This window comes from Mycteria americana, chromosome 2 (assembly GCF_035582795.1).
Source record: "Mycteria americana isolate JAX WOST 10 ecotype Jacksonville Zoo and Gardens chromosome 2, USCA_MyAme_1.0, whole genome shotgun sequence".
Lineage (NCBI taxonomy): Eukaryota > Metazoa > Chordata > Aves > Ciconiiformes > Ciconiidae > Mycteria > Mycteria americana.
In genome coordinates this window covers 29,469,655-29,485,475 of record NC_134366.1, presented here as the reverse complement: position 1 = coordinate 29,485,475, position 15,821 = coordinate 29,469,655, and the positions used below count along the sequence as shown (strand labels likewise).

General features: G+C 36.7%; 1 protein-coding gene across 4 annotated transcripts in view; it reads left to right on the top strand.

Moving 5' to 3' along the window:
* ICA1 (islet cell autoantigen 1) overlaps positions 1–15,821 on the top strand; it is a 76,623-nt gene that overhangs the window by 13,663 nt on the left and 47,139 nt on the right. For all 4 annotated transcript variants that reach the window (XM_075492881.1, XM_075492885.1, XM_075492884.1 and 1 more), the window contains exons 3-7: positions 1,296–1,333; positions 3,915–4,086; positions 6,083–6,155; positions 7,981–8,104; positions 10,331–10,529. In XM_075492881.1, the coding sequence (XP_075348996.1) occupies positions 1,317–1,333; positions 3,915–4,086; positions 6,083–6,155; positions 7,981–8,104; positions 10,331–10,529 (585 nt within the window). In that variant the 5' untranslated portion in view covers positions 1,296–1,316. The remainder of the gene's footprint in view (positions 1–1,295; positions 1,334–3,914; positions 4,087–6,082; positions 6,156–7,980; positions 8,105–10,330; positions 10,530–15,821) is intronic.

The following is a 15,821-nucleotide window of genomic DNA, read 5'->3' as shown; positions in this document are numbered from 1 at the left end:
CAATTCAGGAAAATTTCATGCTGTGATATAGTCTTGCAGCATCTCATGGAACTTTGCCAGGAAGTTTCACAGGTACTGACAGCAGAGAGGTTAGAATCGGAAATCTGGGATTTGGCTCCATTCGGCTCCAAATGGAAGTGCATGTGCTTCACGGTTGCAGAAAGCACTCAGGTTATTTGCATTCCCTTGTTTGGGTTCTGGCAATCTGTTCCAGTCCCTTTGCCACTCCAGCGGTAACCATACTGTCTGTAAGCAGCACCTTGCTAGATAAGTTTCCAGGGTCCCATTTTTCCATTGCAGCCCCTTTTCTCTCTTGCCCAGATTAGTGCCAAAGTTCAGTTTCAGCACCATTACCTTCCTAGCTGCTTTTTCCATTACCGTTTTCTCAGTCAACCAGCTTCATATCTTCGTGCAGCCGTTTGGTGTGTTCCTTCTGTGCCTGGTCTTACCAAAGGCTGTTTCCCAGCAGCACCATCTGATGAGCTTCTTTTTGGTCTCATCTATGATCATGCTGCAGTGCCTCCGTTTGCATGCTGGCTGTATGCTGGAGAATAGAGTCCTCTCTGAAAGCAACAGAGGAGAAGCCAGGTGCTTGTTGTTTATAGGGGGTGTCTGGCTTCGCTTGTAAATTTGGCCTGGAAGGAGTGTGCTCAGTTACTGGGGTGAAGTGATGTGCATGCCATCTGGTCAGCTCGGAGTATAGTGGGAGACTTCATTATCCAAGCTGGAGATATTAACTTACAAAATCTGAAGTCCAAATGCATACAAATCATATTCTGTCCTCAGGAACTGTGGTGTCCCTCAAAGAAAAACCACCTGGTGGTTAAATTTCACATCCATGGCTCAAGACATGATGTAACTAGTGTTTTTAAAAAATAGATCAGTGGGACATGGCAAAAAAAGTAGCTTAACTCTGTTGTAGTTAAAACTTTGGGGAAAAAAAACTTGACTGAGGAAGATGCCTAGCATGGACAATTTTGGCTTGCCTCATCAAAAGTCACTGAATTTATGCCAGGTAAATTTGCTTTTGCCTGGGAAATTTGATAACATATAATAATTGGCAACATCAGCGACATCATTTAAATGTGTTTATCATGGATTTAAGCGAGAATTGTGTGTTACATGAGGAAAACATTTGATCCACAGATTGAAAAGTTTTCTGTCGTAACATGGTAAACAAGATGCTACAACATAGTAATTTTCTATGTGAAAAGGTAGAGGTTTTCTAGCGTCTAACTTGCAAATTACGTTTTGAAGATGTTTGTATTAACTGATAATTTCTTATTTTATTTAAGTGTCTGAAGAAAACAAGAAACATGGAAGGTCATAAGTAGTAAGTACCTTGATAATTTTTTCTTATTCTAGAGAGCTAATGGTGTTTGGCATGTTGATTTGTCGCTGCCTGAGTCTATCACACATTATGTTCTGGCATCTAGTATTTATATGGAGTCACTGGTAGACATTCTGTTTAAAAAGAATAAAAATAAAAAAACCGAAAAACTGCTAAAGAATGGAAAAACAAGTGAATTGACTAGATAGAAAAATAGCATGTTATCAGTTTCCCACCTAATGGAAAGAAGTATATGAACCGTCATATTTCAAGAGGTTTATATGCGGTCATTAACTTCAGAATAAAGTACATCCTTCTTTTAGTTATATTTTCTGATTGTTTAACAAAACCTAAATATATCCATGACTGCTTGACACAAAATCCATTTTAAAAGGTATTGACAAGCGTCTACCAGTAAAAATTGTCCACCAAATATTTCGGTAATGTGATTATAAATCTTTCATTATCTTAAGCATAAACAGGAGCCAGTAAATTCTCCAAATGAAATTAAAAGCTGAATTTGTCTGTAGCGGTAAAAGATTATATTCCTCTTATTCCTTCAATTGGTTTATCAGTCTGTAATTCAGGAATCTGTATTAATCTCAGCTTTTTTTTTTTTTTTTTGTGACCTCATATAACTCATTTTTATTCCTTGCACCATGCCCCTAGAATTTCTAGTGACCTCAAGTGAGGTAGATATCAAGGCTGGTTGACATCAGATGAATTATGGTGTTTTCTTCACTTGACCACTGAACTGAGATATCAATTATTTGCACAGCTGTAGCAGAAGTTAAAGCACACAACTAGCCAGACAGCTAGGGTCTTTAAACTGCTTTGTGAGCAGTTTGATTTTTTTTTTTTTTTAATTATTACTTTTAAAGTAATGCTATTTTTATTAAACTCTCATGTTCTGTTCTCTCATAATGCAGAGGGATCTTCTTGTTATTTATTAGAGGTTGCAGATTTTGTATTTTAAAGGTGCAGCATGTATCAGGTCAATATAGGCTTCACCTAACTTGATAGGCTGCCTGTTGTCAGAGTGCGTAATGGTTTGTTTGTGTAGAATTCCACATGAAATGTAGTATGTTTTGCATGTATTGTTTATTTTGTGCTCTAGCACTGAAAAGGTCTTTATTTTAATTTTAATGAAATTCATAAATTAAACTCTTGGAACTAATGTTTGAGTAGAATTAATGGGTAAATATCTTTGCTTTTAAAGTTTGGGGAAGAAGCCAAGAAGTGCTGTGTATAAGTGCATTCAGAATTTTGTCCTTGCTCACTTCCAGTTTAATTTCTTACCATCTCTTTGGTGATTAAGGCACTGTCTCCTAAATTACTGATTAAAAATAACTAAAGCAAGTAAAAAATCCTGTGAAACAAACTTTCTTTTCAGGTTAAGCTGTGTGACTAGTAACTGTGCAGGGCAGATGTGCCACCCGCTTGGGGAACGTGTGTACCAATGGCTTGTTGTTTCAGAATGGCCGTAGTATTTCACAGCAAGCACATATATATACGTGTGTGTGTGTGAATACATGACTTGATGTGTATGTTGGGTCTGAAAACCTCTTGGGGTAGCATCCCTGAGCTGTCTGTGTGTTGTGAAGAGAGCTAGTGGGAAGTACCTCAGTAATGAACCACAGGTGGTTTGTCACTCCACAGGTGGAGGGTATCTTTTTTCAAAATAAACTCAACCTCTTTAATTTTCCTGGAGTATTTAATATAGTAAGTTTTAGCAACCCTTTACTTCTAGAGATTTGCAAAATCACTGCGGCTTTTTATATATGCACATAGGGGGAAAAGCATGTACTTTTGCAGAAATTAATAATGGAATAACACTTCCTGAAAGAGATCAAGATTTCATTGTAAGGCTATATTTTCTATTAAGCCATCTTGGTATGGTTTAAATATTGTGGAATATGGAGTTTGTCTGTAGATTGCACTTCTTGGGTCTGCTACAGGAATGCAGAATCATGTGTCAGTGGAAAATAATCCTTGTAAAAAAGATTACCTGTTTTGCACCCACAGTTGTCATGTAGTCATTGCATACAAAAAGATGTGAGCTATCTATCTTTCACATAGCATGCTCAAAACAGATGAGTGTTGTTCTAATTCTCAATTTTTCAATTGTATAAAAGGGAGGGCAAGAAGTAGTCTAATTCATAAAATGAACTTTGTGAAATCCTGACACTGCTGAATTTGGATGAAAATTGCTGCCTGCTTAAGCAACTCTGCTAGTTCACTTGGAACTCTCCTATTAGTTATATAAAAATAAAAAGTTAATTCCATGGGCTATAAATCATTCTATAATGCATTGGGAAAAATTCTTTGCAGGTGATTATTTGGCAGTACTACATGCTAAAGACATTCAAATTGAAAGCAGTGTAGTATTTTCCAAAGTAGGATGGGAAATATAGTACTAATTTAATTGTTTTGTTATTAATGCATAATGCGGAAATGCATGTTGGAATATATGTGTCTGCATGCAGATGCAATGTTCTTGATGGAAATATATTAATCTAGCATGTTAGACTTATTTTTTAAGCATCCTATTGAAGTTTTGTAATTTTGTTTCTTAATATTCTAGCAATTATCCAAGGGAATTTTATGACCAATATGCTCAAAGCCAAGAAAAATCTGTGGTCAATAAAATGCAACAGAAATACTGGAAAACAAAACAAACCCTTATAAAAGTTACAGGAAAAAAGGAAGATGAACATGTTGTGGCTTCAGATGCAGATCTGGATGCAAAACTAGAGGTTTGTAATGTTTACATAATGTGTATTCTGTTTGTTAATTTTTAAAATGTTTTCATTTCCATCAAGCCTCTAATATGTGTACACATAGTATATAATAATGTATATACATTTTTATCATTGTTTTCTTGTAATATCTTTTCCAATTTTTGACAAAAGTACCTATGTAAATACAGGGAAAATAGTGGTAGTTTGTAACACAAAAACCCATGTCCCTCAAACTTTATTTGGAACCTAACATCTCTCGTATTTATTTTCAGGTTTTGGGAGCAGGTTTTTTCTTTTTCTTGGCAGGGGGGAGCAGATCATCCTATGTGCTTATATCAGTCATTCTTATCCTTTGCTTATACCAGTTTAAGATTTTTTTTTTTTACATAGTATTCTCTAGTATATACAAATGGCATTCTTTATACAGTTACAAAATACCACATTTACCAGAAAAACATACAATATACCAAGAAGGAGCAAGGTGCATAGTGTGCTCTACTCTCTGGAACTTTTGTGCAGATAAGTGGGTTTTGACATGTTTGGTCATGAAGCTTCTGAAAGTCTGTAAAGTGTAACCAAGAGAAGGAATCCTGCTGTGTGACAAATATAGTCCTACTGTCAGTATCCTCAAACCCACTGGAAAAAAAAATATTAAGGCTCTACAAATTGAAGAGATTGAATGTCTTGACACAAAGCAAAAGATAGAGAATGGACTTCTGACGTGTAATAATCAAGTTAGTATCCAGCTAAGTTTTATCAGTATTGTTTTGTTACATAGGGTAAAGGTTTTGCCTTACTGGTTTTCTTGCAGTTTCTTAGAAAACTGTTTACTTAGGATTCTCAGTTTATTTGCGTTTTAGCTGAAATACAAGAGGCTGTTTTACAACAAACAAATCTTTGTAGTTCTAGCTATAATAGTGATAACTTATAATGTGATGATTCTAGCTATGGGGTCTTCATGATGGGTTATAAATCAAGAGTACTGATGTAAAACAAGCTGGAAGGATGGAACAATATTTTATAAATATATACCTGAGTTCCTAACCATGTTTACTGTGTTGCAGATTCATCAGGAAGGATGCTTTGTTAGCTCAGGTGGGATTGGAAATAGGGAAACTTGTGTTTACCAGATAAAAAACTATAAGCATTTTTTCACTTGGACAGCTTCTCAACTGCAAGTCACGCTCTCAGTTTAAAAGCCAAGACCCATGTAAATGTACAGGAAGTCAAGCAGATGCAAAGGAAGACAGTTACTGTGCCAGCAATCCATTTTGCTTATATTTGTGTAATGCATGATACAGTGGAGTTTAGGTTTAAGTTACAGGTTGGAGGTTTTAGATGGACAGACAGAAAGAGTAGTAATTTTTCGGTTTCCTAGGAACAATCTCCAAGCTTAGTCAAGACTGACTTTTTTTTCCTCTACTTCCTTTGGAAACTGCAGCTTTATAAATTTGGTTAGAAAACTGGAGCTGTGCCAGTAAAAGGTTCAGTTTAAATCAATAACTTTCTATGTTGGCATACCAATGCAAGTTTGTTCCACTAGACTTTGCAGTTTTAAAAATTCAGTATGCATATTGCCACATGTGATAAACATGATAAGACATTTTGATAACTTTTTGCTCTACCGTGAGTTTTTAGAAACAAAGATTTGTACATCTTCATATGTATCCAAAGATATATTAAAAAAACAAACAAACAAACAAACCAGCATGAGTAGTTTGGTTAACTATCAGCTGTTTAGGATAGATCTGTTTCCAAAATTATTTTTGTCTTTACTTTCCTTTTGTAAGTTATGATTGGTCTGTCTGTAGTTTCAGTGGACAACTTAATTGAAAGAAAAGCACAATGGATAAGGAAAAATTACTTTCAAGCTGGAAAGATTACTCGTTGTTCAAGAAGAAAATAGTGATCCTAATAATTTCTACAAAAAATTAAGCTCTCTTGTATTTTAATCGTCAGTGTTTCTTGCATATGCTTACAAATTTTTTTGTGTATTCTGTTTCAATATCAGCTGTTCCATTCTATTCAGAGAACGTGTATGGAGTTGCTGAAAGCAATTGAACTGTATCAAAAAAGGATTTGTTGTAAGTATGATCAAATACAGTAGTTAAAATTATAAGGAGGTCTGCATTGTGGAATCATTGAACAAGTGAAAAAGTAAAAGTGAAAATGGGGAGCTACTAGTTTCATCCTATTTAAAAATAAAGATAATGTTCCTTGCAGACAGCTAAAGGCAGACTTGCTTATTTGCTTGAAGATCTCCTAGTTCTTAAGTTTTATGTTTGATATTATGCAGTGATAGGTAGCAATAATTATGGAAGAAGGCTTGCTTTTAAAGGCTTTTTTTCCATTACTTGCTTGGCTTGTTTAAATTCAGAAGTGTCTTGTCTTAGAATTCCTAACTCTGTTCTGAATGGCTTTAATTTTTTTTTTTAATCAGGATTGACTATGAAGAATATTGGGCTTATTACTAGTTTTATAATTAAGTAATCCATACTATTACGATGAATCTGATAATGCTGACTTGGCTGTAACAGGTGTACAGTAATTAGTGGCAGTCATTAGTGAGAGACAGGGACCTCACTTGGGAAGTTTCAAACAGCAGGTTGTATTAAATGACCTCTAAAGGTTCTCTGCAATCAATATTGTTTGATTCTCTGCTGCTGTGATTTCTGGCCTGGAAAAAGAGAATCCAGCTTTGGAGACACCTTTCAATGTACTTCCTTTTGTTGAATGTTATCCATATTTTCTCCAGTCTTTACTTTTTCTTTTGCCTGTCCAAAGAGAATCAGAGATAATGTTTCAGGATCTGGAGGTAAAATTAGAATACAGAATAGTAGTGTATTGAGTTCAAGAAGTGTTCTACAGTAGCAGGCGAAATCTCTGATGCAAAGGTGTGCATACAGCACGTTCTACGAGAGTATGCTATGAGTCTGGATTGGATTTGACTGTCAACATTTGGAAAAATGACAAGAGGACTTCAAGAGATCTTCTTTCATTATATTAGGCCATTCTTCCTATTGATAGTGGGAAGAAATTGGTACTATAGGAGACGGCTGCTTTGGAAGACTAATAGATGAGGCCATAATGAAATGTTTTTGTAAGGATGCGAGATCATGAAGAGTATACGCTCCTGGTTTGGAAGTAGTCAACCAGTCAGTGTAAAAACACTTTTATTTTTCTTCATCTTCTTGTTTAAAAAACAATCAGTTAATTTGAAATAGAAAAAAATAAGGTATTTGACATATAAATTAAAAAATAGTGTTTCAATTGTGTAGAATGTTAAAGTTGTAAAATAATCCTTCAGAGTAATTTGAAAATAAATATTATTTAAAATGAAGTACTAGATTTTTCATATGAAAAATTCATTTCTGTAGTCAAGCATGAAAAATGGAAAGCAAGAGAAAAGCAAGTGTATGAGCTTTGGGTAGTATAACTTAGAATTAACTTTAGTGAAAGTATGCTACCAAAGATCAGCTGAGACAGTCTAGGTGGTAAAAAAACCAAAAATAAAAACAAAAAAAAACAAACAAAAAAACCCACAAAAAACCCCCACCAACCAAAACCCAAACAAACAAAAAAACCCAAGACTAAAAGATACTATAATCAAGACTGGGCCCTTTGAGTAATCTAACCAACCTAATTCTTTTGTTAGAGAAAGAAATAGCATGTTTCTCCTGTTTTCTTTTGGCACTGATGGAATTTTGTGATTCTCGTTGAGTATAGCAACAAATGTCTCAAGTGAATCAGATCTTCTGTTTAATAAATGCAGGAATTCCATGAAATTATATATTTTTTTCTGTGCTGCTTGGATTTAGAGTGACTTAACCTATCTCATGTTAGGCCAGTTTTAAAGCTGTTAGGAACCTATTGAATAACGTGTTTGACCACTCATTTATTTTTCGTTAGTTCTGTCTCAGGAAGAAAATGAATTGGGGAAATTTCTTCGATCACAGGGTTCCCAGGATAAAACGAGAGCAGGAAAAATGATGCAAGCCACAGGAAAGGCCCTCTGCTTTTCTTCTCAGCAAAGGTATATGTGCCAGAATTACTGTCTGATTTACAAAATACATGGGATAATGGTCGTTGATTCACCATTGGGATAATTCATTTTACCATTTGAAATGTGTGAGGAACCAAATGATAGGAAAGTTATTATTGACCAAACCTGCTGTAGCATTGGCAATATTACTGGGTTGCTCTGTGTACTTTTGTCTGATCCTGTTTTTTGTCTTGTGGACCTGCTGTGGCTGTGTATCTCCAGATCCCCCACCTGTGCCCATTCAGCTCAGCAGTTCTAAAGCTCTACAGGTGCATCTGCACAGCCTCTCTAGCAGTGGGGTTGTAAAGGAGCTGATGTCAGGTCCCTCTCCTGCTTGGTGGCACTTCTCACTCTGCAGAGAAATGCTACAGCAGGTTTGTGGAGGTGTCTGGGTCCTGGGAGGCCAGGGAAATGGATAAAGGAATGCCTTTTTCTGGGCTGTGGAGTCTCATACCTCAAGTAGATGGAAGAGAAAGGAGGAGTCTGAGTGCCATTTTCTGCTTTCACCTTACATCATGAAGTCCCCCAGGAGAAGATCCTAGATTCCCCGCTGAGCTCATGTAGGTTGGGTAGGACCAAATCAGTAAAAGGTAAGGAATCCAGAGGGACACAGATACACACAAACACATGCTGTTACCCAGAGCCCTTGATGTCTCACTGACTCTGTGTTTGCTCAGAGTTTAAAAATAACAGTACCTGATGGCATTATGGGTATTATGATGCTTTTTTTTAACAGAGTTGGGACTATGAAAGTTTGAAATTCACCATCATTTGCAAGGGAAAATTCTATTCCATGATATTTTACAGGATTTTGGGGGGCTCTTAACTGTTGTGATACTTTCCAGCTTTAGCTTAACAGTGCAGCTGTTTGGCTCAAAATAAAACATCGCATACAGAGCACTGAGAATTTCATGTGTTTATCTTGGGCTAGAGTTTGGCCATTAGCACATCCAATAGCAGCCATGAATGGGATCTTTAAAACACATGTAAGGCACCTTTGAGCAAAAGCCCTGATGATTTGCTTCTTTATAAAGCTTAACTGTTTATAGAAATCCCAGTGTATGACATGTCTACATAAACTGAATTTTCCTTTGAATGGCTGGGTAAGTATTTGTAGAATGGGAAAAAATCGGGGGGGGAGGTGAAAAAGCCACACTAAGAAGTTCACATTTTATTATATCTCTTACTCAATGCATTTTTAAGGCATCTTTTTAAATAAACTCACATTAAAATAAAAACAATTGTTTGTCTGTCTTCTCTTGAGCCATCCTCAAGCTCATGTTGAAGTTGGGAACTGGTCTTATTTATGTTGCATGCCAATAGCTAGCTCAGTAGCTGGAGATCAAGACGACACAATTTGCTCATTACTGGAGCTGAAATGAGAAATTCTCTTATGCCTAGGAAGTCCCTAAGTAGCACATTAAACTAACTCTACACTGGTGTGGAACTGATTGAACCTATTCCAGTGAGGTGGCTGCTGGCAACCAAGAGGAAAGGAGAAGCAGCAGGAGGAAGCAAAGCAAAAGTTGGAGTAATCCTGTGTAGTTCTGAGATCCCATTAGGAGCCGAAGTGATGGCATAGGGAAGACAACAGTGTCCCCTACTGCCTTTCCAAAGTGTAGTTGCTGGAAGAAACATTTAAGAAAATGCCTAAATCCTTCCAAAAGATAAATGTCCTTCAAAGGAATTGTTCAGATTCCTTTAAAAAAAAAATCAGATAATTATCTACTTGACAGATTACTTCTTTATTTACATGTACATTTGAAGATTAAAAGGCTAATGGAAGTGCTTTTTCTAAGGCTTAACATGACAATCCTGATACATCTGTGGTATGTATCCAGCAATAAATTACCTCAGGTACATTTTTAGAGTTGTTAAATGCAACTTGCAAAGAGGAATGTTAATAGCATACATACAAGCAGCTTGGCTAACTACAATACATATAAGCATTAGAAAAGCTTCCTTTTCCACTCATGTGTGTAAGTGAAAGGTAATAGGAAGGTTGCAAACACATTCATGCAGAATTACCCCATTCATGTGAAGCCCCAACCAAGCTGTAGAACCATCTGAACATACACTAGCACTTAAGTGAACCATTTTGGCTGTATGTTTTTTTGATTGCTAATAAAGTGTCCGTAGTTGTATTAATCCATCTGCCTCTGTGGAACAACTTCTTTAACATGTTCCTCCCTTTCTTTCCTTCATGCCTTCCCCCAGATTAGCACTGCGTACTCCTTTGAGTAGATTATATCAGGAAGTGGAGACTTTCAGATATAGAGCCATCTCAGACACATGGCTGACAGTAAACCGAATGGAACAGTATCGGACTGAATACAGAGGAGCTCTACTTTGGATGAAAGATGTGTCTCAGGAGCTGGATCCGGATCTTTATAAGCAGATGGAAAAGTTCAGGAAGGTATGAAGTTTCCTGTAGTTTCCTAGAAGGGAATAGCTGATGAATGACAATGAAGCGTGGTTTTGTTTCTTCTGAGGAAGACATAATTCAGCAGCACTAAGGATGCCATTTATCGTAACTAATCTTTTCTGTGTGACAGCACTCCAGTTAATCTGATATGGAATACAGTATCCTTCACACAGTGGGCTGTGAGGAAACATACGATAGTAAGAAACAACATTTTTCAGTAGTCTATTCAACTTCAGCCTAAATCTTTATAATTTAAATAATATATATTTTTAAAGACGGTTATCTAATTTTAAATACTTAGCTGTGAGGCCTGAGTGACTAATGGAAGAAGGTATGTCTGCTGTCAGCTGGGCAAGGGAAAATTGATTTTTACAACTAAAAAGTACAGAATAACAGAAATGCTGTAGTATCTGCTGCTAAATTTTTGGGTGCAGTTAAAGACCAACATTTTCAAAACTGGCTATTGTTGAATTTTGGGGAGGAGTTGCAAATCTGGAATTTGTTTTTAAGTTCCTCGTGCAGTTCAGCATGACTCTTGGGCAACCGCTAAACGCTAAAGCTGCTAAGAATGCACTCTCCATAAATTGTCTTCATTCAGTGTCACTTGAGTTTGCTCTACTCCTCCCCTCCCAAAGGGCTTCCAAAGTTACAAGTCCTAGGTGGTAGTCTGCAGATTTGCTACCAGGTGCAAGTATAGAATTTATTTGGACTGATCCTGTCCCAGTCAGTTCAGGAATGCTCATGAGAACTTCACATTTGCTAGTGAGGCTCTAGAGCCGATTTTGTTAAAAGACAATAATGTTCACAATTTGCTGTTTATAAATCTTGACTATTAGGAGGAGTTAGGATCCTAGGTATAACATGGTGGCTTGTGCTTTGACTAAAGGCAGTAAAAAAATTTACAGGACTTGTGTGATAATTGAAAACAGAGGCCTAATAACATTGTATTAAAGTGTACGTGCGTATATGCATGTGTGTGTGGCTTAGAGACAGGTAATGTACAAAAGAGAATCCCTGTTCATCGAGGCTTGAGCAGTCTCTGACTGAAAGTGTTTGGAGATGAAAGATACTTAATTCATGATTTTAAAAGCTTGAATAAACGGTCCTAGCGGGAAAGGACTGGCACGCATCTAGGCTATGCCATTTTTTGTAAAGTGAAGTGGTGACAATAGCAATTAAGGAAGGGGTGGAACAAATGAAACCCCAGCTAGTCATCTAATCTTTATTTAATGCCTCAGTACAGGATATTCCTGTAAGTCTTGTGGCACCAGACATGTATTTTATTATGCCTTGTGGGAAATGTTTATAATGGCAAGTTCTTGCAGGTAAAATAATTGGTATGGTCTTGGCCTCAGCCAATTGCTTATGTATAATGTTTGATTTATTAGAAAAACACTTAAAAAATGGAATGTTAGAATGAATAAAGCAGTACTGGTAATGGTCATACAAAATTGATTTATAGCTTTCTTGCAAAACAAATGCTATGGAAGGTATAAATTATATAAATGGCGAAGTAATTAAAATAATGTATGCTTTGTATGGTAAGCTGCTGTAGTTAAAAAGTTAGATGTGAAATTTCAGCCATCTTGCTGTGCTTCAAGGTCAGCAAAAATAAGATTTTTTTTTTTTTTTTTTAAAAGCTCTCACAAAACTTAGTAGTAAAAATGTGGAAATACTAAGTATTTTGAAATATTCTCGGTCTGAAATGAGTTATATTCTGATGTAAAGAAATAATGAATGTAGATTCTAAAATTCTGTAGCGTTACCTCAAATAGTTTAAAAAAAACCCAAAACTTGGAGAAGGTCTTTTGAACCTTTATTTCTTTCCTCTGACTGGCTGTCAACTGAAAACCTTTCAGATCACATTGTAATGCAGAGAACAAAAAGCTCTATATTTTGTAGCTGACAAAGTAAAGAAATGCCCTTGGTATCCACTTCCCTACATATCCCATCTGTGCAACAGGCATGTCAAACTAGTCTTTGAAGATTTTAACACTTGCAGAAAGTAAACTTTTTCTTTTTTCATTTTGGAAAAAAACCCCAACATTTCAAAAATGAAATCCTCAAGCATAATGTATCTAGATAGCTGTTGCTGAACAAGACACAACAGTTTGTTTTTAGTGCTTTACAAATGTAGTAGTCAAATAAAACTAATGGTGGATGCTGTAGTCCTAAATAATTAAAGTAGAGGAGTTATTTTTATTGTCTTTTTGTTCTATTTGCTTGCAGATCTTAATTGTGCCATAGTGTGGCAGTGTAATGCTGGGTTTTTAGGGCTTATTTTGGATCTGTAACAACAATTTAAGAACTCATGCTAGTTTTGTGTTGAGAAAGATATCATAATTACTGATGTAAGGTTTTTGTTTCTAAAATATACCATGGCCAGTGAGAAGTGTTTGATCTGGAACTGCATATCTAGTGATACACCAGCAAGTAGTTAATGAAGCTGATCCTGTCGGAGTACTTGAAAGAAGTTTTCTTCAGACTTCTAATTATAAAAATCCTAAGTATTACTTTAGTAAACATCTTTTTTATTTCAAATAAACAGTGCTGGTTTAGTGATCTTTAATGTACCTAGTGCATCAGCAGTATTTGTATCACTTGGTTGTAGGACTGTTTTTCAAGTATGTAGCCTTTTATAATGTAATCCTAAATGTATCATTATGTATACAGATACCGTACTTGTGCTTGGAGACCAAAGCTAAATCAATCCAGATGGGTTTTTCGTACCTTCCTTCAGCATAGCTCAGGCTAAAAGATCAATAGTTGAGTCAGTATTTTCAGAGCTGATAAAATCTGAGTTAAAACATTGGCATTTTTGTAGCGCTCTTTCAAAACAATGAGGTACTTGAAAGAATTTTCTAATGCTGTTCTGAAGGCGTCAGTCTAAATGTGAGACCCACAAATACTACCATTTTCAAAGTGTCCCAGAACACTGCAGAACAGCCTTTTTATGTTGTTATCTACTTGAGTCAAACCAAAGAAACAGGTGAAGTATTTACTTTTGCATGTGGACTTCCATAAATGCTATGCTCCTTTGTTCTTTTTTTTTTTCTGTTAACATTTTTTTATGGATACTCCAGTGCTGTTCTAGGTATAGAGGTCTTCCATCCCAAGTTCAGAGTTTGAAGTGTTGCTTGAGAGAATCTAAACAGCGCCTTGGCAATGCTGTGATATTGAAAAGAATTTGTATGAGTTAATACCCCTTTACCAAATTCTCCACCACTGATCATGTTTTTAAGATTATGAAATCCATGCTGTTTTATCTGTCTGGTGGCTGTACACTATAGCATGAGCTCTGCCGTGATGTTGTAAAAATATAGACCAAGTTGCCCAAGTGCTGATAGTCCCCCAATGTCCTTCCTCCAGCTCTGAAAAATTAAGCTTTTCCATGCATTTCCTGAGAAGGAACATGCCAATGTGCAGGGTGATAGGCTATGCCACCAGGCAACAGTCTCCCATATGCTGCCTTACAGGAATACAGAAGAGGCTCTGCCATTCAATTTTACTTCGCTAAGCTATCTCAGATGCTTATATAGTGCAATATAGACTTTCTCATCAAACCTAGACATTACAGTGCCACCCATAACAAGTAAAAAGTGAGACCTGAAAAAATTATCATGCTGACCTTTAGGCGAACTGTAAGAAAAATTACATCTGTGATGTGGCAGGATATATATCATGCTACATTGATAGACCAAATTAATCCTTTCTATATTTGTATTTCACTTCCATCATTCTTCTACTCCTCTGCTTCCCCTTCATTCTGAGGCTTGAACCAAAGCTGGAGTAGCTTTGTAAATACCAGCTGGCCATGCTGGGATCCCTGAGAGAAGCCATACTGCAGCGGTGTACTGAGAACTGAGTACCTGGAGGGCTGGGCTCTGTTTCTCCCTGTTGTCTAGTCCTCTCTGCCTTGCCAAAGCTACTTTCCTAGGAGCTCTGCTTCTGTATGAATCAAACGAAGCTCAGATGGGAGAAAGAATAGGTTGAAGCTGTGTAATGGTAAGGAGTGATGCATGGGCTGGTTGCAGCAGAGCTTTGTAAATGCTATGAGATTCATCTACTTGGAATACAGTGAAAGTCCTGTATCTGTCTTGATGGTACTTGGATATTACAGCAATAAATACCTGAGTTTGTAAAACAGTATGTATTAGATGGAGTACTGTCTGGAAAAAGAGTTGGGTTTTGATCAATATATTTGCATAGGATCTGTGGGGGTAACAAGTAGCATGGTTTGTGCTGGGCCTCTTTGTTCTGGAAGATTAGAAAGGCCCTACCCCACAGTGCAGAGCCTTGAACTACTTCAGTGGTGTTAAAGAAGTGGAATAGATCCTACCATGGACAAGAATTGTCAGAATATTCCCCAGAAGATCCTAAACAATTATAGGACCCTTAATGACTAGCTGTTACTTTGCATGCAGCTGTCAAGAAACTTGCAAGCTTGCAGCTGAGTTGTTTGGCCACAGTTTATCTGGAGTTTCCTCGTTGTAGCACTCTATATACTTGAAACAAAATTAATGCCCTTAAATGGCATTTTAAAGATAAATCTGACGAGAAAAGGAAAGGCAGTGAGAAAAAGGAAAGTTCAACAAGAAGAACTCGTAATGATATAACAATAGCTTAAACTGTTGTTTTTATAAATGTACTAATGTAGGGAGTGGCTGATCTATGCAAGTTCTCTGTTAAATGACTTTTAAGAAATAAAAGTTAAAGCTTGTGCGGACAGCTGGGGAATAATGAAGATCTAAATAAATCCATTGATTAAAAGGTCAGAAGGGAAACGCTGAAGTGTATGTATTCATTGTAAAGATCTCAGCAAGTGTGGATAAGATACATCTGCCGCAGCCTTACAGGGAAGGCTCAGGACCTACATCTCTGTTCCGCTGCTGTCCCCTTGCCTACTAGCACTGCCTGGTATGAGTGCATTTTGGCTTGTGTTATGATGAAGGGGCTGTACCATGTTACAGCATCATCTGCTACTCACCTATCCGTTAACAACAGCTGCAAACAGCCCTGCAAACTTGGAGGCACTGTGGAAATGTGCTGGAGGATTTTTTTTTTTAATTCTCTCTTACATTTGAAAACTCTTGGAGAGCTGAGAAAATGCAAAAAGCCTGGGGAAGGAGAAAAAAGAGATATGATGCTTATCTTTGAAATAAGAACAGACTTGGCAGTTGCCATCCGTGTAAACTTAATTTCAGTTCCTGGTAAAAAAACGAAAAGGAAATCTGTAGGCATTTGGAGGCTAACAAACTGAAGAGTACGTAAACAACACAAGTT